The 24,164-nt window shown below is 46.6% G+C and overlaps 1 protein-coding gene across 7 annotated transcripts in view; it reads left to right on the top strand.

Moving 5' to 3' along the window:
- Nucleotides 1-24,164, top strand: part of Dtx4 (deltex E3 ubiquitin ligase 4) — an 87,447-nt gene that overhangs the window by 59,114 nt on the left and 4,169 nt on the right. For 6 of the 7 annotated variants that reach the window (XM_039108701.2, XM_039108702.2, NM_001401394.1 and 3 more), the window contains 7 exons: nt 2,618-3,341; nt 8,674-8,735; nt 9,754-9,915; nt 11,994-12,055; nt 12,877-13,029; nt 16,808-16,969; nt 21,611-21,700. In XM_039108701.2, the coding sequence (XP_038964629.1) occupies nt 2,725-3,341; nt 8,674-8,735; nt 9,754-9,915; nt 11,994-12,055; nt 12,877-13,029; nt 16,808-16,969; nt 21,611-21,700 (1,308 nt within the window). In that variant the 5' untranslated portion in view covers nt 2,618-2,724. Of the gene's footprint in view, nt 1-2,617; nt 3,342-4,976; nt 5,018-8,673; nt 8,736-9,753; nt 9,916-11,993; nt 12,056-12,876; nt 13,030-16,807; nt 16,970-21,610; nt 21,701-24,164 lie in introns of those variants that run through there. The other variant, NM_001047855.1, reaches the window with a different exon arrangement.

Here is a 24,164-nt window from a genome sequence, read left to right as displayed (position 1 = left end):
CAACTAATGGGATGCTGAACAATAGGCGATCAATGATACTCATGATAGTAGCCAGAGTCTTCAGTCAATCATCACACACTTTATGGAGCTTTTATAGCTGCCAGACATAGCACTAGGGAGTGGACTACAAAGAGCTACACAGCTGTATCCCTGCCCCCACTCAGCACCTACAACAGTAAGCTTAGCCATCTGAAAACAATCAGTCAAGTTCTGCACCTCCAACTTCCTGAGGGGCGGGGTTCGACTAGAACATTTCAAGAACAGATGAACAGTGGTACAAGAAGTAAAAGAGAGGAGAGTTTTAGGAGGTGAGTATGGAAAGGGGTGTAAGTGGGGAGGTTGTAGTGAAGAGTTGGGGAGCCGCAATGGAATGCATGAAGATTAGGAGGTCTCCATTTGTCAGAAGTAGCAGGAAATACAGAGGATAGAAGGAGATAGACTAGGAACCTGTGTATGGAACCAGGAATTGGTCTAGGGAGTTAAGAGACAATGTTCAGACTTTTCCAGGATTGATAACTGAATTGTCTAAAGCCCAATCAGAGCAAATGATTAAAAATGGATTTGTAAGGACTAGTCCAGTGCATGGCCCATGTTCTCTTGAGAGAATGTTAAAAAGTGTCATTAAACTCTCTGAACTTAATTTTCCTATCTGTAAAGATGCTTTACAAGATTGCCATGGAAGTTGTACAGAGTGGGTACCTGGGAGTGGCTGTCTTAGTGGAAAGAAAGGCAAAGAAGAACAGAGTGATTTCATGTACACACACACACACACACACACACACACACACACACACACACACGAGTCCTCTAAACTGCACTGCACTTTCCCTATAATGCCTCAGGATGAACCACAATAATAATCACCAATCCATTTGCTTGCACACGTGCTGTGTGACACGTTCCTATTTGTAGTTTTATGCTTGTTTCTTCATTTAATTTTTCAAGTCCACCTGCTGAAATAGCTGTGTAGAAACCTAAGAGATGAGGAAAGGAGGCTTCCTCCCATAGCAGGAAGCTATGGAAGCTCCTCATGGACCCTGTGCTTTGTTCCCCAGAAAGCTGACCTGCTGCTAAGGAAGGAAACAGAGGCTAACCCAGGAACACCCCCATCCTGAGACCCCAGGGCCCCCAGCAGAGGTCCTGGCACTGAATAGAGGATTGTTCTGCTTCTCTGAATGTTGATGTTTTGGGTCATTAAGGGGCTTGAAGATGGGGTGGGGAGTGGGTTATGACCCTGGCAAAGGCCTGAATAACCATTGTTCCTTTCTTTCTCCCTTGAATGGGATTCTGTCCCAGTCTTGGTGTCTCCCTCTGGGTTGGAGGAGGGGTTGGGTCAGAGGCCAGGAAAGGGGAGCCTTTTCCCACCACTTCCTCAGATGGAGCCTACATTGGCAGATAGAGGGACCCCCCAGCATCTCAAAGCCCTCTTCACTCTTGAGCTTTGATGTTGCTGCCATGAAATGAGTCTTGATTGTAGACGGAATTTGGGATTGGGGAGGGGAGTTAGACCAGTTCTCTTGCTGTCCTGCTGGGTCATCTGTGCTGTCCTATTAACTTGTAATCACCCTGGCTCTTTCTAACCCGCAGGGGGACCATCAAATGAAGAGGATGCTATCTTTAGAAGGGTTGAGTTTCTTGGAATCTTAGATAATTATTAAATGATTCTTGTGACCATTAAGAATGTTATTCTTGCCGATAAAAGGCTTAATTCTGGGAAACAGGAAAGTTCACTCAAGAAGATGCCCCATCTCCTAATAACACAGTTTTTTGTATTAAAAATTTTTTTAAAAAACATTTGTTCTGGCAGGACAGGGGAGATGGGTTCAGCCATGGCATATGTGTGGAGGTTGAAGGAAAACTTATGGAAATCAGTTTCTCCTTCCGCCAGTGGGTCCTGGAGACCAAATCCAGGCCATCAGGCTTAGAATTAAGTTTCTTTACCCAAGGAGCCAATCACCAACCCAGTTCTTCCTTTCTTTTCATGTGCTCTGAAGGAGCCGTGGTGAGTTTCATTGCCACAGCCTCTGGCCTGTTAGATGGAAACACAGTTGTCCCCCTTTCTTCTGGACTTCCAAAGCTCTGGGTTCCTTTCCTCCATAGCCCGGGGTACAGGCACATATAAAGGAACAGAGATAGCCTGTGAGCAGTTCTATGTATGAGGGCATCTCTCTGCTGGGTCAGAGCTACTGGCCATTCAGGAGAAATCCTGGCATATGTGAATTCATGTTCATTCATTATGTAAATGAGTCACCTTTAGTCTTTTGTTTGTTTGTTTGTAAACGCTCCCAGGGAGGAGTTATCCTTTTTCTCTGAACTACTGCTGGCTGAGGCATTTTGTATTAGCCTGAAAGTGAATTGATTTTTGTCTGAAAACCAATGCCCCCGAACCCCAAGCTTGGAGGTACATTCTGTTGTTTGGCAATGCTTCACCTGCCCTCCCTGTGGTTTCATCTACTTCTACCCTGGATTGTCCCTACAATTCTCTGAATGAGCCTTATTCAAAACTGACACATTACCTGCCACACAGTAGGGCATCTGTTATGTTTTCATGTGAGTCTAATACAAATCAGTGGGATTCTATCCAGTCTCTAACCCCTCCACTGTCTTACTTTGACAGGGACCCTCCGTCCAGTTCGCAGAAACTACTACGACCCATCCTCGGCCCCTGGGAAGGGTGTGGTGTGGGAGTGGGAGAATGACAATGGTTCCTGGACGCCCTATGACATGGAAGTCGGCATCACCATCCAGCATGCCTATGAGAAGCAGCACCCATGGATAGACCTCACTTCCATTGGCTTCAGCTACATAATAGACTTCAGCACCATGGGCCAGATCAACAGGCAGACCCAACGCCAACGCCGTGTCCGCCGCCGACTAGACCTCATCTACCCCATGGTCACGGGCACTGTACCAAAGGCTCAGTCCTGGCCAGTCAGCCCAGGGCCGGCCACGCCCTCCCCTGCACCACCTTGCTCCTGTCCACAGTGTGTTTTGGTGATGAGTGTCAAGGCTGCTGTTGTCCATGGGAGCACGGGGCCCCTTCACCCTCCAGCAGCGCGAAAAAACATCGCCCCCTCTGGAGTGGGCAAGCTGCCCCAGCCACCTGGCCCTGGGGCAAAGCCACTAGACACCACTGGCACCATCCGGGGCCCAGGGAAGACTGCCCCATCCCAGGTGATCCGGAGACAAGTCTCTAACACGCCAGCTGGGGTGACTGTAGGCTCCCCCGCCAGCCCACAGGGAAGCAACCGGAAGACTGGAAGGGTGGCCCTGACCACGTTGAATCGGTCCAATCTGCAGCGACTGGCCATTGCCCAGTCCCGGGTGCTGATTGCCTCGGGGTAGGTGTTTTCCTGGCTATCACAGAGCACTCACTCACCTCAGGGGTAGCGTGTGACTCACTTCTGGGTCAGATAGCAAGAGGGACTGGCCAAGACAGACACAGCTAGTCTTCTCAGGCTGAGCTGCCTCTGGCAGGTGGAAGCCAGCATGGTGTGGACAAGGAGGGCTTTCATATCAGGGCACCAAGAGATCTGGATCTAACTGGGGTCTTCTTATTTGCCATGTGGTCTGAAGCCAGATCCACCCCATGGAGCTCTGACTTAATCATTGGTGAAACATGGGGCAGTCCCATGTTTCAGTCCCAGTGAGGAGAACAGATGATTGTGGTAGAACGCCTCAGGCAGCATTAGTTCAGCTCACTGTGTTCTGGTTTGACACTTTTAGCATCGCATTTATAATCTTGGTAATGACTCTGGAGACATTGTCCCATTTCACAGATAAAGAAAATCAGGCCTTGAAATCCCCCTTCCCGACCAGGCATTTATCTCTGTACAGGCCTAAGTAGGTGCCAAGCAAGGACTGCTTCTTTCATGGCCCTTCTTAGCATTCTCCTGACATGCTGGTGCCATTGCAGGTGCGTTAGTGTTTCTTCCATTCCCCATCTCCCTCATCGACCAAACAGGAATGCCCAGCTCCCTGCACTGCTGCAGCAGCCTTTGCCTGACATGCTGGCTTCTTGTCCTTCCATTTCACTCAGCAGCCTTCCCTTTCTCTCCAGAGGCCTGGTCCTGCGGCTACCCTGTGCCCCAGTTGGTTGAAAAGGCTTTAAAGCTGGAATGAGTTCCTCAGCTGAAAATCCAGGCTGCTCCAAGGCAACACCATAGACACTCAGCTGGGTCTCCAAACAGAGTGTTAGCATAGGGACGGTAAATGAAAGAAGGTGCAGAGTTGAATGGAGGAGGACTGGGCTGGAGCAGCCTCTCTTCCTGCCTCTCACTTGTGTAAGCCCCGGGATCTTAGCAAGGTTCCGTGTCCTTATATGTCAAATGATGATCCCGAGTTTGCATAGCCTGCTCATGGAATCATTGTGAAACCCTCTATGGATAGAATTCACTCATCGACAAGTCCCAGATGTGCTTACCCATGGCAGCCCACTTCTTTTGCTGATATATTTTAAACATGGGCGCTTTGCTTGAGAGATATCTTCCCTTAGAGTTTCACCCAACTCATGTTGTACAGAGAAGCTGGAACATAAGATTTTTTCCACTGTTCTGTCATTGTTTTGGCTAAAGCTTCAGTGACGGTGAAGGCAGTTTAGAATGCTAGTCAGAGGCATGGGATGGGCATGGCTTCCTCCGTGGGGGAGTATGGGACAGAGGGGAAGAAGCACCTGGATCCTGCTGCTACTCTGCTTCTCTACACTGGGTTGCAGCAGAGTGCTGGGTGCTCTAGCTGAGTTCCAGCACATGGTCTGTGTGTATCTAGGCTCTTTCTATATAGGAGACCCCTGAGTGTTGAGCCTGAGCCCAGTTCCTTGCTGTGCCACTTGGAATGTTTTCTTTCCTCTGTCTTCAGTGTTCTTAGCTGTTGAGTGATATTATAATAGTACTTCATTTCTAAGGTTGCCATGTGGGTTAAATGAAGCCTTCAGTTCAGAGACTTCACAGAGTCCAATGGGTATTAGGCTGTCGATGATGATGATGATGGTGATGATGATGATGGTGGTGGTGGTATGGTGATGGTGATGATGATGATGATGATGAAGACTCTAATGACTATACCCTTGTGTTGTTACTGAATTTAAGGCTAGGCTGAGCCAATCCAACTTACACTTCATTTCTGTCCCCTTGACAAATGCCCCAGTGACCCCATGCCATCATGGAGACAGATACCCCGAGGTCACCCTGAGCTACAATGAGTCTGAGGAACTTAACAGGCTTCATTTCTTTTCTTTGTTCCCCTGCCAAGCTGGAGAAGTGAGTGCAGTCCAGGCAGCACAGTTTCAAAAGGGCTATAGAAATGAGTTGCTTTTGCTATGTTTTTCTGAAAGGGGCCCCTCCCACCTCTCTCTGTCTTCCAGCCCTTTCTTCTCACCTTTCTCCACCTCCTGCACCCCATGGCCATCTTCCCGTGCGCTTTTCTTGGCCACTAATGAGCATGTGTTATCCTCTTTGTCGGGCATTGCCGTCAACCTTCTGTCATTACACAGCCCGGTCCCCATCCCCTCTGCCCATGACCTCTTCAAGCAACTTTCCCACAGGAAAGGGGGGAAAAAGGAAGATTGGGGATGGCAGGCAGTGCGGGGTGAAGAGAAAGTATTGGCAGGGGACAAAAGACGCAGCGAATTATTCAGACACAAGCAGGAGGTTCTTAAAAGGGGTGGGAAGGTCTGTGCGGGGCAGCAGTCACCCCTCTCCCCTCAGAGTCCAGGCTTCACTACCTCCAGCTAGGCATGGTTGCTGGTTGCCTTAGAGACAAGGCTATTGTCCTTCAGGAGGCTTCCAGGGTTGGTGAATAACTCAGAAAACACTAGACTTCTCCACATGGGGTCTGCAGTGATATCTCCCGCCCCATTCACGCCCCCTTCCCTTTACCGTGTCAGCTCCTCTCAGTGTTACTTTATCAATGGAAATAAAAACTTGGATCCACCGTAACTGGTAACTTCCCAAGAGGATGGGGGAAGGGCTGTCTTCTGATTGGCCAGTACATGACTAGGTCCAAGGGCTTTGGTTCAGTTGCCTGGAGGATGTGAGAAGGAAGCTTGCTATTGGACTGCTGCCTCACAGAAGGAGGGGCTTGGGCTCAGATAGCGGAGGCCCAAGGGCAGAGGACAGGTTTTCTGGGGTTTTCATTTTAACCAGGAACCATGGGGGAGGGGCAGGCAGGTGCTGCCTCCTCACAGTCCCTAGCAATGCCTAGGCTTTCAACTCTGCTCTTTATACCTGATACCCTGCGCTCAAGAATGTGAGAAAACTGGATTATTAAAGCAGGAAGTGGCAGAAATCAAGTCCTTCGACAATTGTAAAATAAAAGTGTAAACAGTTGCCCAAATTTGCACAAGGCTCAGCTGTTTACCAACTACTTGACCTAGATCCTGTAGCCTCACAGGGACCCCAAGGGAGCAGACATTTATCGGGGGCGGGGTGTGGGGGGATTGTTTACAGCTGGGGTAAAGGCAAGCATATGTGATCACAGAATACTGAGGAGCCGGCCAGCGCTGCCAAAGGCAAAGCAGGCTGTGTACAGATGTGGGCAGTCACTTTCCATTTCTTCTCTGTTGGGTGTTTGTGTTTGGTAAAGCATACAGCCCTGCCCTCCACTGAGCCCCACTGCAGCGCACAGTCCAGGGACCAGATTATGCCCTGCCTGACACAGAGGCAGGTTGGCCCCACAGTTTCATCCCAACGTGTTCCTGAGTGGTCAGGGGTTCTACAAACAGGCTTCCCCTATATCTCTCCAGACCCTCCTACACTCCACAATTCCCGGGCTACTCTGAGGATTGGAGTACTTCCTGGTTGACCAGATAGTGTGTGGAAACCTGCCAGTCCGGTTTGTGGAAACAAAGGTGGCCTTTGTCACTCAGATCACAGTTTTTTATCAGCTGAGGTGGGGGCCTGTGGCGGTGGTAAAAGGAGGCAGGTGCGGCGCTGTGTGACACATGCGGTCCCCTGGTGGCTGCCAGAGGACTTACCACAGAAAGCCGGCTCTTTTAGAGGTAAATCTGTCCTGGAAGGGATCCTGTGCTTCTGACTCCCTTTCCTCTCAGATAGTGTAATGAGAAGTTGCCAAGGGGACACATTCTAACCCCATATCCCTGAGGTTCAAGCAGTTGGCTGACTTCATGTTTTTTGCAGTGCTTGGTCGTTTACAGAACCGGGAATCAAGTCTGTTCCCCTTTCCTTGGTCTAGTGACTTTTATTTTAAAGACAGCGTTCCCCTCCCCACATCCGGTCTTGCTTTGTTCAGGCGACAGTTGGGAAAGAAAAGTAGCTTTAGGTTTGGCCAGATACACAACATCACATGCTTTTATGAGCTTCACTGTTTCTGTCTTCATGGAAAGGCAACAGAGGAAGCTCATCATACTGAACCTGTGAGCAATAGAGAGACCTGGCTATTAGGCCTTTCTTCTGTCCCAACGGTGCCTTTGTTCATTACAGCATGGAGCAATGCAGAGCTTAGAATCATGGGAGGAAGAGTGAAAGGACTCTGGAGCCAGATATTGTGTGTAGGACTCCCGTGCAATCTTAGTCTAGTTGGCATAACCTCTGTATGCCCCAATTTTGTTACTTATACAGTGATATTGACTGTAACACTCCTGTGTAGATTGCTGGGAGGAATGAGTGGGTTTATCTGTTGTTGAACAATTAGGATTGCCCCAGCCAGATATGAGCCCTGTGAATCTTAGCCCATAGAGGAAGAGCCATGGGGTGCCATGCTCACAGCTGCACCTCCAGCATTAAGCATGGTTGTCCCAAAGTAGGGTTCAATGAGTTCATTTCAAATAGACAAATAAATAAATTTTGCATTCTTCCTTCTGACTTCCCAGCACTGCCCTACCCCAGCTGGATTCTCAGGCTTTCTGGCTTCAGAGGCATCTCTCCAGGCCCACTGGCTTCTCCAAGCCAGCTGTGGAAGCCTGGGTGGCAAAGGGGAATGGCACAAGCCCCATCTCTACGGTCTTGTATTTTTACTGTTAGTGACTTCCCCGTGGGCGGCCTGGCTTTTCCCAGGCAGCTGTGTGGGCTCCTCTCCAGAGCTGGGGAGGTCAGTGAGTGGAGGAGACTGGGCTTGTGTTTATACGATTCTGGGACAAGGAGAAGTGACAGCTGTTCAGGCAGTGGTTTCCAAATGCTGGACCAGGGATTGCAACATCTCTGCTCTCTGAGGAATGTGGGGGTGGTGGAGTGTGGATTCCTGTGGTGCATGGATTTGGGGATAGGGATGCAACTCTGATGTTGGCTGAACTGTGTTTTAGCCAAAACTAAGGGAGTGTACGTAGAAATGGGCAGTGTCCTAGAAGAACATCTTAGGTAGAGGAAACAACGTTTTCTAAAGGTGCTTAGGCAGGCATGAGGATCAGGGGTGAGGATCAGCAAGAAAAGAGGGTAAAACAGTGATGGGAAAAGGCTGGCAGAGGCTAAGAAGACTGAGGTGGAGGAATTGGCAGATAATGCAGAGCTGGAAACTCCTTGATTTGACCGTGGGCATCCTAGACCTGTTCTGCATGCTCAGGTTCTGAGCAGAGGGTGTCATGATCTGAGTTCAGTTTGAACCTCTCACCTCCCACTGATCTGTTAAGAACCCACCGCACTTTAGTAGGTTTAAACACCACACTGGTTCATTTTGTTCCTTTTGTCAGAGCCATAATACATCTGCCTGTTCCTTCTACAGGGTTCCCACTGTGCCTGTGAAAAACTTGAATGGGTCCAGCCCTGTTAATCCTGCCTTGGCAGGTAAGAGCTAACTAAACTGGGTTTGTCTGACATAGACTGAAAACTCAGAATCATGGACTAGCAAGTGAGCACATATTTAGAAAGAGGAGAGAATTTGGATGCTAACTGAAGAAAATGAGATCTTAGGATCTGAACAGGAAAACTCAGCGGGTGGTTCTAAAAGCTGAGCATGCCAGGGGTCTTGAGAGATAGCTCATCTAATAAAGTGTTTGACAGGCAAGCATAAGGACAAACATTCTATCCCAGAATCCCTGTTCTTTTTGTTTGGAAATGGGGATAGTGAAGTCAGGCAGAGGCAAAGAGTGGCAGGTTCCTAGAGTTTGCTGACTACCAGTTTCCTGGTGAGCTGCAGGTCCATGACACCTTGTCTCACAAGGCAAGGTGACCAACCCCTTTAAGGTTCAGGAACATCACAGAAGAGGGGGTGAGAAGAGTGGAAGATGTGGAAGACAGGGAGGAGGGCTGTTGGTTCTACCTTCTCAGTGTAACATAGGCAGTTCCACCATGATTATAGTAGCTGTGGGTGCCTACACTGGGCCTACATAAGAATGACTTGTCACTGGCCAGGCATGGACTGGGGATGGCCGCAGAGCACCCTGCACATCCCTGTTGAACTAGTACCTACTGGTAGATTCTGAGAGAAGGGAGAGTTGCTGCCTTCAGTTATGCCAGGCTAATGGATAGTTTCATGCCCATAGTCATGCAGAAGTCCCAGACACAGATGTGTTCCTAAAAGGAGAGGAAGATAAGAGAATGGGGAGGTTAGAACAAAAGCACAACTTAGTAATTTTTTTGAGTGAGGTAGGTGGTTGACTTCTGAAGAACTTACAAAAAAGCTGACTTGTACTGTTTACCCATTGACACGCCCAAGCATGCCACTGCATATGTGTGCATAGAGAATGCATGAATTATAAATAGTGTCGGCTGGAGAGGAGAGTGAATGAGCCGGAGGGAGGGTGTGGGGAATCTTGGGAGCACATTCTTCGGCCCTTCCTCACCCCTTCCCTGCCCCTTCCAGGAATCACCGGGATCCTCATGAGTGCAGCGGGATTGCCTGTGTGTCTCACTCGTCCACCAAAGTTGGTCCTCCACCCGCCCCCTGTCAGCAAGAGTGAGATAAAGTCCATCCCAGGGGTCTCTAACACAAGCCGCAAGACCACCAAAAAACAGGCTAAGAAAGGTACAGGCATCTTCTTCTGGTTAGACACCTGGAGTGAAAGACTGGACCTCCAGCCCTGGCTCTACCTGCACCAAGGTCAAAGCCATGGCTTAGCCTCCTGGGCTGTCACTTCTGCATCTGCTAAACACTTTGGGCTAGTGGACTGTGATGAGTCTACCAAAGAGGGTTAAGTATGGGTCAGAAAGAACTACCTGGAGACACATAAATGTACAAGGCAACAACAGCAGAAGCGTGAAAATATTAAGTGTTGCATGTTAGAAGAGAGACATGGCTTTGGTGTCAGAAACACTGCATCAAGTCTGACCTTTGTCAGTACCTAGTTGGGTGGAACTTCTGCCTTCTTGTCTTTGTGATGCCCGAAATCAGCAAGTGTAGGCTGTAATGGGCCTGTGACAATTGAGAAGTAACCACTCTTTTATGTCCCTCTGGAGACTCGGACCTTTGGTTCTATGAACCCTCTTTCACAAATCACCCTGTACCTATCCATAATCCAGCTACTAAGGGCAAGGGCACCTTCCTTGGCTTTAGGAAGCTGTTCTGCTTGCTGCTGTTGGTTATGAAATGATATGTTCTCCTAAGCCTTCAACTTAGAAATGTCCTGTGAAGTTTGAGTCATAATGGTTGTGTGTAGCACTTGGCCCATGACCTGGCAATAGGCAATGGACTCTCAATTAATAGAAGCCCTTTTTTTTTTCAAGAGAAATGGGGCAGTGGGAGAGAAGGCCTTGCCTCTCGGCTTTTGGCTGTTGTCCGCTAAACTTTCCCAATCCTCTGTCCTACTTTCACAGTCCATTTCAAGTTCTCTGCTTCAATGAACTCACATGCCCATTCTTAGTCCAATAAGTCGGGACAGGGCTTTACACTTCTGCCCTCCTTCTGGCACTATTAATAGCACATGCTGTCTCTCTGGCAAACCGCTACTGGGCTGTGAATCCATCAGCTCATTCATGGTCAAAGCACCCATTTTGTAGGTACTACCAATCTTTCCTATTAATGAGTAAGAAAACAGATTGGAAGAGCTAGAGGAATGGCCCAGGGTTTCATGAATCTCTTTGCTCAGTGACTTTTTATAAAACCCTGTGATCCTACCCCCTGCCTTCAGTTCAGCTTTCTTCCTGAGGAGCCAGCTCCTGAAGATCCTTGCTCCCTGTGGCTCTTAGTTTGTTTGCTGGAGCCTTACCCTTTCCCCACTGCTGGGCTGTGTCTGCTGGCAGCAACAGCGCTATCTGAAGCCAGGAAGGACTGTCCTGAAACTGGGGGTCACAACTTCCTGCTTTCCCATAAAATAATTTGACTGTGACACCATGTTACGAAACTTAAGATAGAACTTTACGAGTTGGAAATGCAGCCCATCTGACTGTTAGTTGTAGAACGGTGCAAAGTTTTTTCATGTCTGTTTGTTCAAGGGATCATATGGGCAAGTCTAGGCTCTTTGATTATCAGGAAGAGAAACTCAATTTATCTCACGTAGAAATGCAGATTTGCTTACATGAGCAGACATGTCAGAGAGTGGGCAGAAAGAGGTCAAGAGAGACAGGAGAATCTTATCCTTCCTCAAGCCACTTTGATTGATCTGGGACAACCTCTGCTCTCATTCATACTCCTTAAACTGGTGCCAGATAATTGGACCTCCTTTTCTCCTATGCGAGCACATGCATGTATGTGTGCTTGTGTGTGCTTGCATGCCTGCCTGCACACGAAAACCAAAGTTCAGCCTTAAGTATCATTTCGTAGGTGCCATCTGCCTTGGGTTGTTTTGTTTTGTTTTTAAAGACAGGGTCTCTTATTTGCTTGGGGCTTACCAATTACGCTAGAGTGGCCGTAGGCAACCCCCTGATCTCTGCCTGACTTCAACTCCCTATCTCTGGAATTACAAACATGTTCTGTTACACAGGTTTCCAGGGATCAACTTAGGTCTTCATTCTTGGAAGACAAGCGCTTTAACTGACTCCGCTACCTTCCAGATCCTTTTCTCTTTGAACTTGTCTCTCCTCTCTGAAGCACCTAGAATGGCAAGGTAGGTCACCTAATCCCATCTCATCTGACTTGGTGACCTAGTGACTCTTCTGTCCCCATAGGTAAAACCCCAGAGGAAGTGCTAAAGAAGTATCTGCAGAAGGTCCGGCACCCACCAGAAGAGGTGAGTTCAGGGGATATGGGGCACGGGTCACTTTCACCAAGAGAATGCCCTCTGTCCCTAAGTTCAGTAGGATGTGGCAGATGCTGTTTTCTAAGTCTTGGCGCAGGCACAGGACAGATTTAGCTGATGTTGACTTCAAGGTTTAAGCTTTTGAGCTGCAGTTACGGTTTAACTTGTCCCATTTAGCAGATTCTAAATGATTTTAAGCTACCTTCCACGCCTGTCTGAGTCTGAGTAGAACAATATGCCAAGTCATGTGAACTCCCTTTAGAATGGATTTGATATGGACCAGTGATTCTCAGCTGAGGTGATTTGTCCCTGAGGGAGCATGTGGCCTTGCGTGGAGATTCTCTGGGTTCTGATGACTGACTAGGGAGTGTGCTACTAACATCTAATGGGTAGAAACCATAAAAATTTCTAAACACTCTATAAGGCCCGGAACAGAACCCATAGCAAAGAATCTGGTGCTGGTGTTGAGAAATAGGCTATAGATTTATCTAGATAGCCCCTCTAATGCATGGGAAGCATAATACCTCTATAAAGTACAGCACAAGCTTGTCATGGTATCTGTTGACAAGCTATTGGAAATCATTGTAATGTAATCAATGAGTCCAAATTAGCATGTATGCATGTTATGGGAATTATATGAGGAATTTCTCCCCTGTATAAATTAAGACAACACTATATTTAGAACCTCCCCACCCCCAGCTAAACACAGCACGACTGATTTGTGGAATTTCTAGAAGAGGGTGAACTACTTTTCTGGTGCCTCCCTGGGCTGGATGACAGTTGATGCCTGTCTGTTCTTCTGCATTTGCCAGGATTGTACCATCTGTATGGAGCGCCTCACAGCCCCCTCTGGCTACAAGGGCCCACAGCCCACAGTCAAGCCTGACCTGGTAGGAAAGCTGTCGAAGTGTGGCCACATCTACCACATCTACTGCCTGGTGGCCATGTACAACAATGGGAACAAGGTCAGTGTCAACCATGAGGGTGAGCAGTGTTCAGCCATGATTCGTTCCTAAGTGTCCTCATTCTTCCACATGTGGTTTGGAACTCGTAACAGACACCCCAGATATATTTGCTTCTTTACTGATTGCTATGACTAACTACTGCAAAAGTGACAAAAAGAAGGAAGACTTTTGTTTTGGTTCACAATTTAAGGGAGGTCATTGTGGGGAAGGCATGGTGGAGCGGTGAAGCAGCTGGTTGGGTCTGTCCATAGTTAGGGGACAGAGAGGGATGGATGTTGGTGGCTTAGCTCAGATCCTCCTTTTTATTTAGTCAGAGCCTCAGCCAATAGAATGGAGCGGCTCACATCTAGGTTGCTACAACCCATTCTAGAAAGTCCCTCACAGACATGCCCAGAGGTGTGTTTCCATGGCAAATCTAAATCTCATCAGGTTGACAGTCAAGATTAACCCTCAGCCAGGGCAACAGGAATGAGCATGTGTGCTACTTTCTGGGCTAATTAGATTCCACATTGCAAAATCTGTCTTTACCTTCCCCTTTGAGCTAAGCTTCCTCTCATTTCTGACCCTCTCATACAGGGTCGTCTAGCAGAGGTGAGCTTTGTCCATGAAGGTTCCTCAGGGAAATGGCCCACCACTGAGTGAAGTGGGTCCCCATCAGTAAAGGAGGCTTTCATTCATAATGATGAGAATGTGTTTATTCCTGATGCAGTAAATGGGTTCCCAATAGCTTTTATTCTTCATGCCAGTGGCTTAAGTTGAAATCCACCTTCTCTGGACAATGTCAAACACCTTTGATTGTCTCTGGAAAGACCTGTCAAAGTACCTGATAATCCCTACCTTAGAATACATTATTGGAGGATGAGACAAGGCTTCTCTTCATTAAGTGACATAAGGTGACGCCCCTCAGTAACAGTTGGTTTCTGTTTGTCTGTGCTGTCTCCCTAACTGACAGTTTCCCTGTTTATTGTCTGTGCTTTTTGAAGACACTGACTTGCATTCTTGCCTGTGTCTTGAACTACCTGTATACCCCTTCTCTGTGAGATTGAATACCATTCATGTCTCTGCCACCAGCTCCCTTGCAACCAAACATTTCTTAACTTCTTGCCCAAGAACGTGTCTGGATTTTGAGGTTGTTCCTTTTGTCTTGTGGTGTGGGGAAGAGTGGAGGAGGCATGGCGGGAAGCACACCTGAATGGAAATCTTGACATAAGCTGAATGACCCTCAACCTTCTTAAGAGTTCATTTTTCAGGTCAAACATAGATATGAAACAGTAGCTGCTGCCCAGACCTCACTTCTGTGTGTGTTTGTGTGTGTGTGTGTGTGTGTGTGTGTGTGTGTGTCTGTGTGTGTGTGTGCGTGAGTGCATGTGCATGTGCATGAAAAGGCTGGAGGACAATCTCGGGTGCCATCTCTAGAATGCTGCCTACCTCTTTTGCGACAAGGGTGTCTCATTGATGACCAATTAGACTAGGGTAGTTGGCCACCAAGCACAAGAGATCTTCCTGTCTCCATCTCTCTAGCTGTGCGTGCCACTGCTTCTGGCATTCAAGGGATGACACTCAAGTCTGTCAAGCCAGGCTTGTATACAAGCTACTTCCCATCCATGCCATCCTTCCAGACCAATGGCTACTTCACAGAGACATGACTGTTATTATTCAAAATGATATCTCCTTTTAACTATGGCTTTCACTTCCCCCTCTCATCTTCACATAGCCAGTAGGGTTGAATTGCTAACCTTGATATCTTCCTTGGTATCTCAGGTGCCCTTGATCATTGGTGAAAGATTCCACGTTTTTTCACAGCCCAGGACTGAAATATTTCATTAGAGTCTCACCTTTTTAGAGGTTTTTTTTTGTGGGGGGGTTCCGGTGTCTTAGCACATATATTCCCTTTGGATGATTCTCTTCAAGACTACCCAGTAACTCCATATTTATTATCTATATGACTCTGAACATGTTTCCCAAGTCACCGTGCTTTGTTCTCCTTTTCAGCAGTACTGGAAGCATATCTATTCTCTTAAGCACAGGGAAGAAAAGCCTGGAGAGAATGGACTCACTCGCCCCAGGTCTTGAAGCCACTTAAGGCTAGAGCAGATAGCAGGACCTTGGTTGCAGAAAGCAGGGACCATGACTACGAACTGTTATTTAAAAGAAACCAAGCATGAATGGAATCGTGCCTGAATAGTTCTGAGAGGATCTCATCTCCTGCCCAAAGACCCCAGTGTCTGCCAGGCCCTCAGTCCTAGGGGAGTAGCATCACATTCTACGCACATGCTTACTGCCCAGGCGTGCTTCCTTCCCTATTCCCCTTTCCTTTTCTGTGAACCCGAGAGTTACCGTTTCTGTCTGGGATCTCTTGAGGGTTGTTGTGTGCCCTACCCGGTGACATTTTACCTGGTCCTGCTGTAAGGCTACAAGCTTTTATATTACTGTCTCTGCAATCCATACTCACATCAGTCTTTGTAGCTATGACATAGTACATGGGAAAACAATAGAAAGGAAAAGGAAAGACTGATTTGGCTTTGTTTTTTGTTTGTTGTTTGTTTCTGACTCATCACTTCAGGGAGTTAGTCTGTGGTTTGCAGACTTCTTTGCTGTGGGCTTTCCATGGCAAACCATGGTAGCAAGTATGTGAGGTGTGAATGGAGGAAGCCCTGCATGAGTGCATCATGTAGCCTCTGCATGTGTCCTCTTTTCCCCATCCCCCTCCTCTGTCTCCTCCTTTTTTCCTGCCCTTCACAGTTCCTGGCCGCCATCAGATCATTGCACTGGTAGCTTAATCTACCAATGAGGTTCCAGTCCTCATTATCCAGTCTCTCTATAAAAGTTCCTCAGTGGGCAGTCAAGCCTTTAAGCCATGAGCCTTGGGGAACACTTCTGATTCAAACCTGGAATGACCAGCTACGTGCTGTAGGGAAAACTGGAGAGATTTGAGACTTCACTGTAGCCCTTCAATTGTAGCCCTTGATGGTGGCAACTCCTTAAAGCTGTATGTCCTTCAGTTTCCATTCCCTAAAGGGGCTCTCAGTTCCTTCCCAGGAGAAGCAAATTTGTAATTGTTTTTAAGAACCATTTTCTTAAAGCCAGTTTTGCTCTTTTCCAAAACAGGGCCCAACTATTAGTATTTCCACAGATACCAGCACACTAATATCATGTAGATATGACATGCTAAACACTTTCTCCATACATCTCACCTGACTTTCATTAGCCCAGTAAAAGAGGAGGATTGTATTTCTTGTTAGACAAGGAAACTGAGACAGGTAAATTTGTCCATGGCTACAAGGCAAAGCTGAAACTCAAATATAGGCAGCTTTACTTTAGATTTCCACTACGAACCTCTGCACTTCCTGGGTTTCCAGTTCTTACACAGTTGACTGAATATGGCGTCCAAACATCTTTAATTTTAGAAAATGTTCTGAGTGAGTCTGGGGCTTAGCAATGGGTACGTTGCTGCTCTTGACTTGTTACTGTGGTTTCATCCACGTGGGTGCTGGCTAAATCACAATTCCTTGTGTTGGCTTCCTGCCCCAGTCAACTCTTCCTCTCAAGGATGGAGGTGACTCATCTGTGTTCCTCAGCATGGAACGTGGGCTACACGAATCCTGTTATTTTAGAGAAAGCCAAAATGGCTTACACAGCTAGAGAAGGTTTCTGGTCTGTTACCCTTTGGGTGCATTTTCTCTCTTGAGATCATTGTCTCTAATGCTTTAGCGGGTTGGAAGGAAGGTCATGAACAAAGCTCTTTCCTAATCTGTCTGTACTGGACTTGGCTCCTCAGGATGGAAGTTTACAGTGCCCAACATGTAAGACCATTTATGGCGTGAAGACAGGCACCCAGCCTCCAGGGAAGATGGAGTACCACCTCATCCCCCACTCCTTGCCTGGCCATCCGGATTGCAAGACCATTCGGATTATCTACAGTATCCCCCCTGGCATTCAGGTGAGTCCACCCTTGGATGGTGCCATTTATGATTTCAACTTTGAATGTGGGTAAAATGTTGTACTAGGAAAAGTCTCCTTTCCATCTTTGTCCCCACCCTGGGTCTCCCCCTTCACTTCCATTGTTCCTATTTCTCTGTATCCTTCCAGCATTCTTTGTACATACCCAGTGGAGACTGCATCCACCCCTCCCATTTTTGCACAAAGAGCCACATTTAGGCACATTGTTTCACACTCTGAATATGGACCTTAGGGTTTTTTTTTTTCCTGTGTTAGTAGAGAATGTCCTTATTCTTATGTCTGTGTAATAATCCCCATTTGCTGACTGTTTAGATTGTTTGTAATCTTTTAGTACATCTGATAATGTTAACACTAATAACTAATAGTACTCATGTGACATGTCTGTAGAATAATTTCCTGGAAGTAGTTATTTGCATTTTAAACAATTTGATGGCTTTTGTTTTTGCTGGCATTTCTTTCCTTTCTGGTTTTTGGAAGACTGTCAACCCTCAAACAAATATGAGTAATAATCCTACGAATATACGAAATGTAGCCCTTCCCCCACACAGTCGAGCCTTTCCTAGGTGTTCTAGGATGCAGACCGGATTTATCCCTAGGCAAACATTGGTTTGCTCAGGCTCCTTCCTGTGCCTTCCTGCTTGTCTTTTGTCTCACAGATGTTTACATGTGTGTTATGCCCAGGTGTGTGTTAGGTACTGGTGAAGCAGTGTTCAAGTTGGTTAAAACTTTGATCCTTGAAGTCCCCATTGTTCTGGGGCCAGAAGGATGATAAAATAAATAATATAAATAGACAACGGACTTCCAGAGCACGGCAAGTTATAAGAAAATAAAGCAGAAAAGTGTGATAGTTCATAAAATATGAGGTTTCTTCCCCGGGGCACTTGGTAACCAGGCAGAGCAAGATAAATAGCTCTCACTCCTAATCTGGAGAACAGAAACGGATATGCACCACTGATGAAAGTTACACAGACAAAAGGATTTGCAGAGCTTCAAAGTCTTGTGACCCCGGGCCCACTTCCTGGCTGTCTTTAAGGTGCCTGCTTCCTCTTCCTAGCTTCAGACATTTTTCTTCATCTGTACTGCTGGGAATCTGCTAGGCAGAGGTCCAAGGAGTGGGAAAGTCCGGGCTTCTCAGACGCTACTAAGGTGGCTACTAAGGTGCCCAGGACCTTGCTTCATGCTATCTCATTGGCTGAGCTGTTGGGGTGAGGAGGAGGGGCTTATGTGTGGTCTGTCTGGAGGTGGGAGGAGACTTTTCTGGTGCTTTGCATTCTGTATTCAATCCGTGAGAGAAATACAGAGTACAAAGTTAGCTACAGGAGGGACAACTGTGGAGAAAAATTGCATGTTGAAGAACAGAATTTATTCAGTTTGGGGATTGGGGCTGAGACTTGCAAAAGGCATGGAAGGAGGGCACATGATGAGGACGTAGGGACAGGTCATAGAAGGACTTGAACGCTAGGGCCAGCGATGTGGACTTTGCTTAGGCTATGAGGAGCTCTTGGAAATTATTGTCTCATTAAGATTGTGAAACATGTAATGTGTAAATATGCTTTAAGAGCCCAGCGTGACTTAAGAACGGGAGATGAGTAGAAATAAGTCCACAGTAGCATTTTTGCTCCTGACTAAGGGGAGGGCCAGGGTAAGAAAGTAAGATGTGGTTAGCTGTTGCAGAGGAGAGACTCATGGAATGATTCTGTGGCACCTGGCTGGGATGATAAAAAAGAATGAAAATGTGGGAGTGGGCTGGCAGGACGGCTCATCGGTAAGGGTTCTGACAATTGACAGCCAATTGAAAGAACTGACTCCTGCAGTTCATCCTCTGACCTCCACACATGTACCATGGTGTACACATTCATTCATTCCCCTTCCTCCCCTGCCCCCCCCCAAATAAACAAGCGTTGAAAGAGAGAGAGAGAGAGAGAGAAAGAGAGAGAGAGAGAGAGAGAGAGAGAGAAAGAGAGAGAGAGAGAGGAGAGAGAGTCCAGCAGTGGTCAAAGTAGAACCAAATATTAAGGTAGGGTATCTGTTGAGAAGAAGGCTACATTTTTTAAGCCTCTGGAGTTACAAAACAGAGAAAGCCATCTCTGTAAATGTACAGAGGGGGCCAATGCTGCATCTACAGGGCCCTGGCACCTCTAGTGACTCCCTGGCTTGTGAAAAGGAAACATCTTGAAATGTTCAGGTGCTCTGCAGACTCACCACTGAGAGTCAATAGCAAGGTGTTCAGTGCTTTGCCTTGTGAAGCTCCAGGGACCACACAGGCCTGGGCTTGGGTGAGAAGCTGAGACCGCCCAGCACTGCTTCCTCTGCAGAAAGCGAGTCCCTGTGGGAGAAGCTCTGGGCCTGGCTGAGGCAGAGTCGTGACTGCTCCACCTGGCAGCAGGCCCAGAATGAGCAGCCTTCCTGGGTTGGTGCCAGAGCTGCTGAGTTGGAAGCACAGCAGCCGGGGGCATCAGCAGAGCAGCTGGAGGCATGGTCAGGCCTGGTCCCTCAGTGAAGACGCCTGGCTTAGAGAAGTGTGGCCATGAGTGACTCACATCTGTAGACATTTACTCTGACTGTTAAGTTAGATCTACCAGAGTCTTTCCACCCCAGACAGCATTAGTTTCTTTTAGTTCGCTGTCTTTTAACATTTTTCCATGATCAAAATACACTATGTGCATGTATAGAATTCTCTAAGAATAGATAAAAATTATACTTTAAATTTTGAATAGTTTTTCTCTTCGACAATTTTATACATGCGTATGCTGAGTTTGAACATTTTCAACTGCTTTTGCACCCCTCTTCGCCCTTCCCTCTTCCAAAACACTTTCCCCAATAATCCCTCTTTCTTTTCTTTTTGAGCCAATGATTTCAATTTCTTTCTTTCATTCATTCATTCATTCATTCATTCACTCATTACACAGCCATGATGCATTTATTGATCTGTGGGAGAGCTTGTACCAACAGCTGCATAAAATTGTCAATATTATATGACTTTCACTAATAGAACCTTTAAACAAGGTTATACTCTCAAGAGGTTAGGAATTTTTAAAATTGTAGACAAGCATGTGTATGGGTGGGAAGTTGTTATTTCAGTCTTCGTATTCAGTTCACTCAAAAGGACCCATGAATTTCTTGGAACCTGTGATAGCTCTGTCAATGTGACACAGTTTAGTATCACACAGGAAGATAATCTTGATGAAGGGTTCATGGGATTATTGGGGAATTTTCTTGATCGTATTAACTGGGGTGGGAGGACCTGCCCACTGTGAGTGGCATCATTCCCTAGGAACGGGGATCTGTAATGTGTAAGAATGGAGAAAGCTAGTCTGTCATGCATGCATTAAATCATAGCTCTCTGCTCTTAACTCTTAATCGTATGATTATCTGATTCTGGTTCCTGCTATGTTGACTTCCCCACAAGGATGGACTGTATCCTGGAATCATGAGCCAAATAAACTCATTTTCCCTTAAGTTCTTCTATTAGGGTATCTTACCATAATTACAAGAAATGAGACTTAGACAGACACCAATTAGAAAGCCTAGTATCTTGTTCCTTTTTGCTGTTGCTATGACAGAATCTCTGAGCTGAGTAATTTACAAAGAAACAACATTAATGTGGCTCATGATTCTGAAGGGGGGGGAATCCAGCAGTCATGTCTGGTTGTACTGGGCAAGGAGCTCATGGCAGCAAAATAGATAAACAGATGTGTTCAGAAGAGGGAAAACACAAAGAGCAGCCTTGCTCTGTAAGCAACATGCTTTCAAGACAACTAACCCGGTCCCTTGAGATCCAGATGAGAGCTCTCAAAAGAAGGCACTCATCTCTTCTGAGAGCCTCGTCACCCCAGCTGCCCACAAGGCTGCAATGGAAGCCAAATTCCAGCAAGAATTTTGCTGGGAACAAACAACACTCAGTACCATAGCATCTGGGTTCTGACTCAGTTCTGCCTTGTAGTCTTTCCCACTCGGTGTCCTGAAACAGCTTGTGTCCTCAAGTGTTGCGTGATGATAGCTGACGTGTCAAAAGATTTTCTGTCCTGAACATTGTAATCCATGTGGTTGAGTAAGGAAGTAAAAACCATGAAGACAAAGGAGAAAATCCACAAGAAGTGTGCAGAAAATTTTGACTGCTTGGCTTGTGGCTCAGAGAACTTTAGTATTCTGAGTGGTTGATCTACTAGCTCGGTGATCATGCCTCAGGGAACCCGCAATAAAGTTAGTTTTGGCAAAGCCAGTAACAGTTTGCAGCCAGTCAGCTTCAGTGGACTGTGCTTTTCTTCATTCATAAAACAGTAGAATAGGTGATGTTGGTACTGTGATGAGAAAATTAACTGTGCTTTTCCTGAATATGGGCACAAGCTCCCTGAGTATTGGTAACATCCCATAGGGTGAGTTTCCAAATCATTCTCACCAAAGAGAGGAATTCCATATGATCCAGTAGGGAGTGACAACTGCAGACCAAACTCAGGTCACATGCTGTTCGAAAAACTTAGACTGTGTGTTTCTTACTATTTTTTTTCTGGTTTGTCCTTTGTCTGAACTCTGTGGCTCTTGTTATTGTCACACCAAGCTTGTACTAACTTCTCATCAGAAAATGTTTTGCAAGCCCTCCTTGTTTTCTTTCTGCTTGCAGGGACCAGAACATCCGAATCCTGGGAAGAGCTTCAGCGCCCGTGGCTTCCCACGACATTGTTACCTTCCAGACAGCGAGAAAGGGAGAAAAGTAAGAGCAGATGTCTGTAGTAGGCCTAGATGGGGTACCCAAAGACCAGAGAGAACTTGTTTCTTTTCATTCTGTGCATATGAAGTAATGAGGTCATATTTGAGTCAACCATAGGTAGGAATGGATATCATTACAAGTTGTTTTGTCTTCCCTCTCTCTCTCTCTGTCTCTCTCTCTGTGTGTGGTGTGTGTGTGTGTGTGTGTGTGTGTGTGTGTGTGTGTGTGTGTGTGTGTGTGTTTTATGTGTGTATTATTTCTATGGCATCACATGTACTTATGTGCCACAATGTGCATGCGAAAGTCCAAGGATGACTTTCAGGAGTCAGTTCTCACCCTGCCCTCTTGTTCCTTGCTGCTATACTGCCTCCTCTAGATTAGCTGGCCTGAGAGCTCCAGTTGACTCTTCTGTGTCTACCTACCATCTCCCCGCAGGAGTGTGGGGAGTACAGATGTGTATCACTGCATCCGACTCCTAACATGAGTTCTAGGGATCTGAATTCAGGCCACCAGACCTGCACAGCCAGGACTTTCACTCACTGAGCCATCTCACCACCCTGATTAGAATGCTTTTTGCAGGTGGTTGGGAGTGGAGGGACTTTTTTTCTTCTCAAAATCATACTGGTCATAATTCATCTACACTGGCATCCTTGTCTAGAGCCCTGTTATTTTAAAGCTGTTCCTGGAGAGATACCAGTGTTAACTCCTAAGGGCTTGACTGGAAGCTCAGAACTGGAAACCGTTTTTTTCTCCTTGGGATCCCTGGTTGATCTGATCTGAACACACACCAAAGCATAAGAAGAATATTCTGGGATCCTAATTGGTGGGAGATTATTTTATTGGTTTTCAGAATTCCTTGTAAATCATGATCAGGGTTCTAAATAGTCTAATTAAAATAACTGGATTTTCGGAATTTTGCCTGATGCTAAGACGGTGAAAAACCACTTGTGTCAGGGAAGCGTTGGGGAAATGCAAGAGGCTTGCTTTTAGTCAGCCTCCTTTCCAGATTTAAGACGTTTACTCAACTGTCTGCCTTTCTGCTCCAAGTGTTGGTGTTTATGTTGCTGCTGTGGGTCCAAGCTCAGGCATGTAAGCATGTCTGAGTTCTTCTAGGAACTGCCACAGACCATAGACAGTGGTCGATAAACAGCAGGTCTTCATTTCCCACACTGCTGGGGTTTAGGAGGTCCAAGATCAAGGTGCTGGCAGATTCAGAGTCTGGCGAGGATTCACTTCCTGCTCATAGAAAAAGCCTCTTCTCTGTGTATCCTCCAGGGAGAAGGGGCAAGAATTCCTTTGCCAGGCTCCTTTTATAAGAGTGTTCATCTTATTCATTGACATCCATTCTCATGACCTAGTAAACCCCAGAAAATTCCATATTCTAATACTCAATTTGGAGGTGTTGGTGAGAAGTTCCCATGAATTTAGGGGGTGCACAAGAATTCATCCTCAGACTCCTCATGTGTCTTCCTGCTGTGGAAGACAAGCTAAAGGGTTTCCAAAAAGCTTGAACAAAACATAAGGGTGATCCCAAGGGACATCTGACAGGATTCAGATTGATAAGGAAACTCTAGACCACAGGGATACAGGAAGGTAGAGCATCTTTATGGTAAACAAAAGTTTGAGATTCCCATAAAACTGGAAAAGATTCCTACTCAAGGTCATATACGACCAGCCCTTAAGCCTGACTTATCACTATTTTTACATTCTTATTGAAGATATATCAGTATAAAAGAAATAGCTCTTTGTGAGCAATGTTTATACCACGTGTTAATTGTGCTGGAATTTTTGATTCTCAGCTAGCCAGAGGTTTCAACCAGACGAGTGGGGGCTTCCGTCCCCTCCCTGTTTTTCATCCCATACCCTATCTTTCTGTCCTGCTTCAATGTCAAGTGGTGTGGGTGCGTTCTTTCCTCCAAGGAGGCAGAGGATAGTTGTAACAAAGAAACAGTAGTATCGGGAAAGAGACAGTAGTGTTCTGTTCTCAAACTAAGAGTCAGAATTAAGGCAGGCAGCATTCCACCAAGAAACAAATGTCTGTGTCTTAGCCCAAGGTCTGCTGCTGAATGTCTCCACCATAAAGTCTGTTGTTAAGACTGCAGACACAATTCCATTGGTAGAAAGAACACTTGCCTACAAAGTGGTCAAAGCCCCCCACCCCACCCCCCCAGCTTCCATTTCAGGCACTTATAACCAAGCAACTTGCACATGCCTGTAATTTCGGCTCTGACACTCATGTCATCCTTTGCTACCTTTAAGTATGAGACCAGGCTGGGATACAAGCAACTGTCTCAAACAAGCACAAGACCCCACTCATATTGCCAGGGCTTCCTTAGACCTTGCTCTTTATTTAAGACAGACCCCAAATCCTTGGGACCCAGATTATGCACATTCACCGTCTTGGATGCTTGCTTTAAGTGGGCAGATCCACTCAGCTCACACCTCCCCCCAACCCCACACTACCCTT

This window comes from Rattus norvegicus, chromosome 1, assembly GCF_036323735.1.
Source record: "Rattus norvegicus strain BN/NHsdMcwi chromosome 1, GRCr8, whole genome shotgun sequence".
Classification (NCBI taxonomy): Eukaryota; Metazoa; Chordata; class Mammalia; order Rodentia; family Muridae; genus Rattus; species Rattus norvegicus.
Note: the sequence above shows the minus strand (reverse complement) of the source record. Positions and strands in the feature narration are given on the sequence as shown.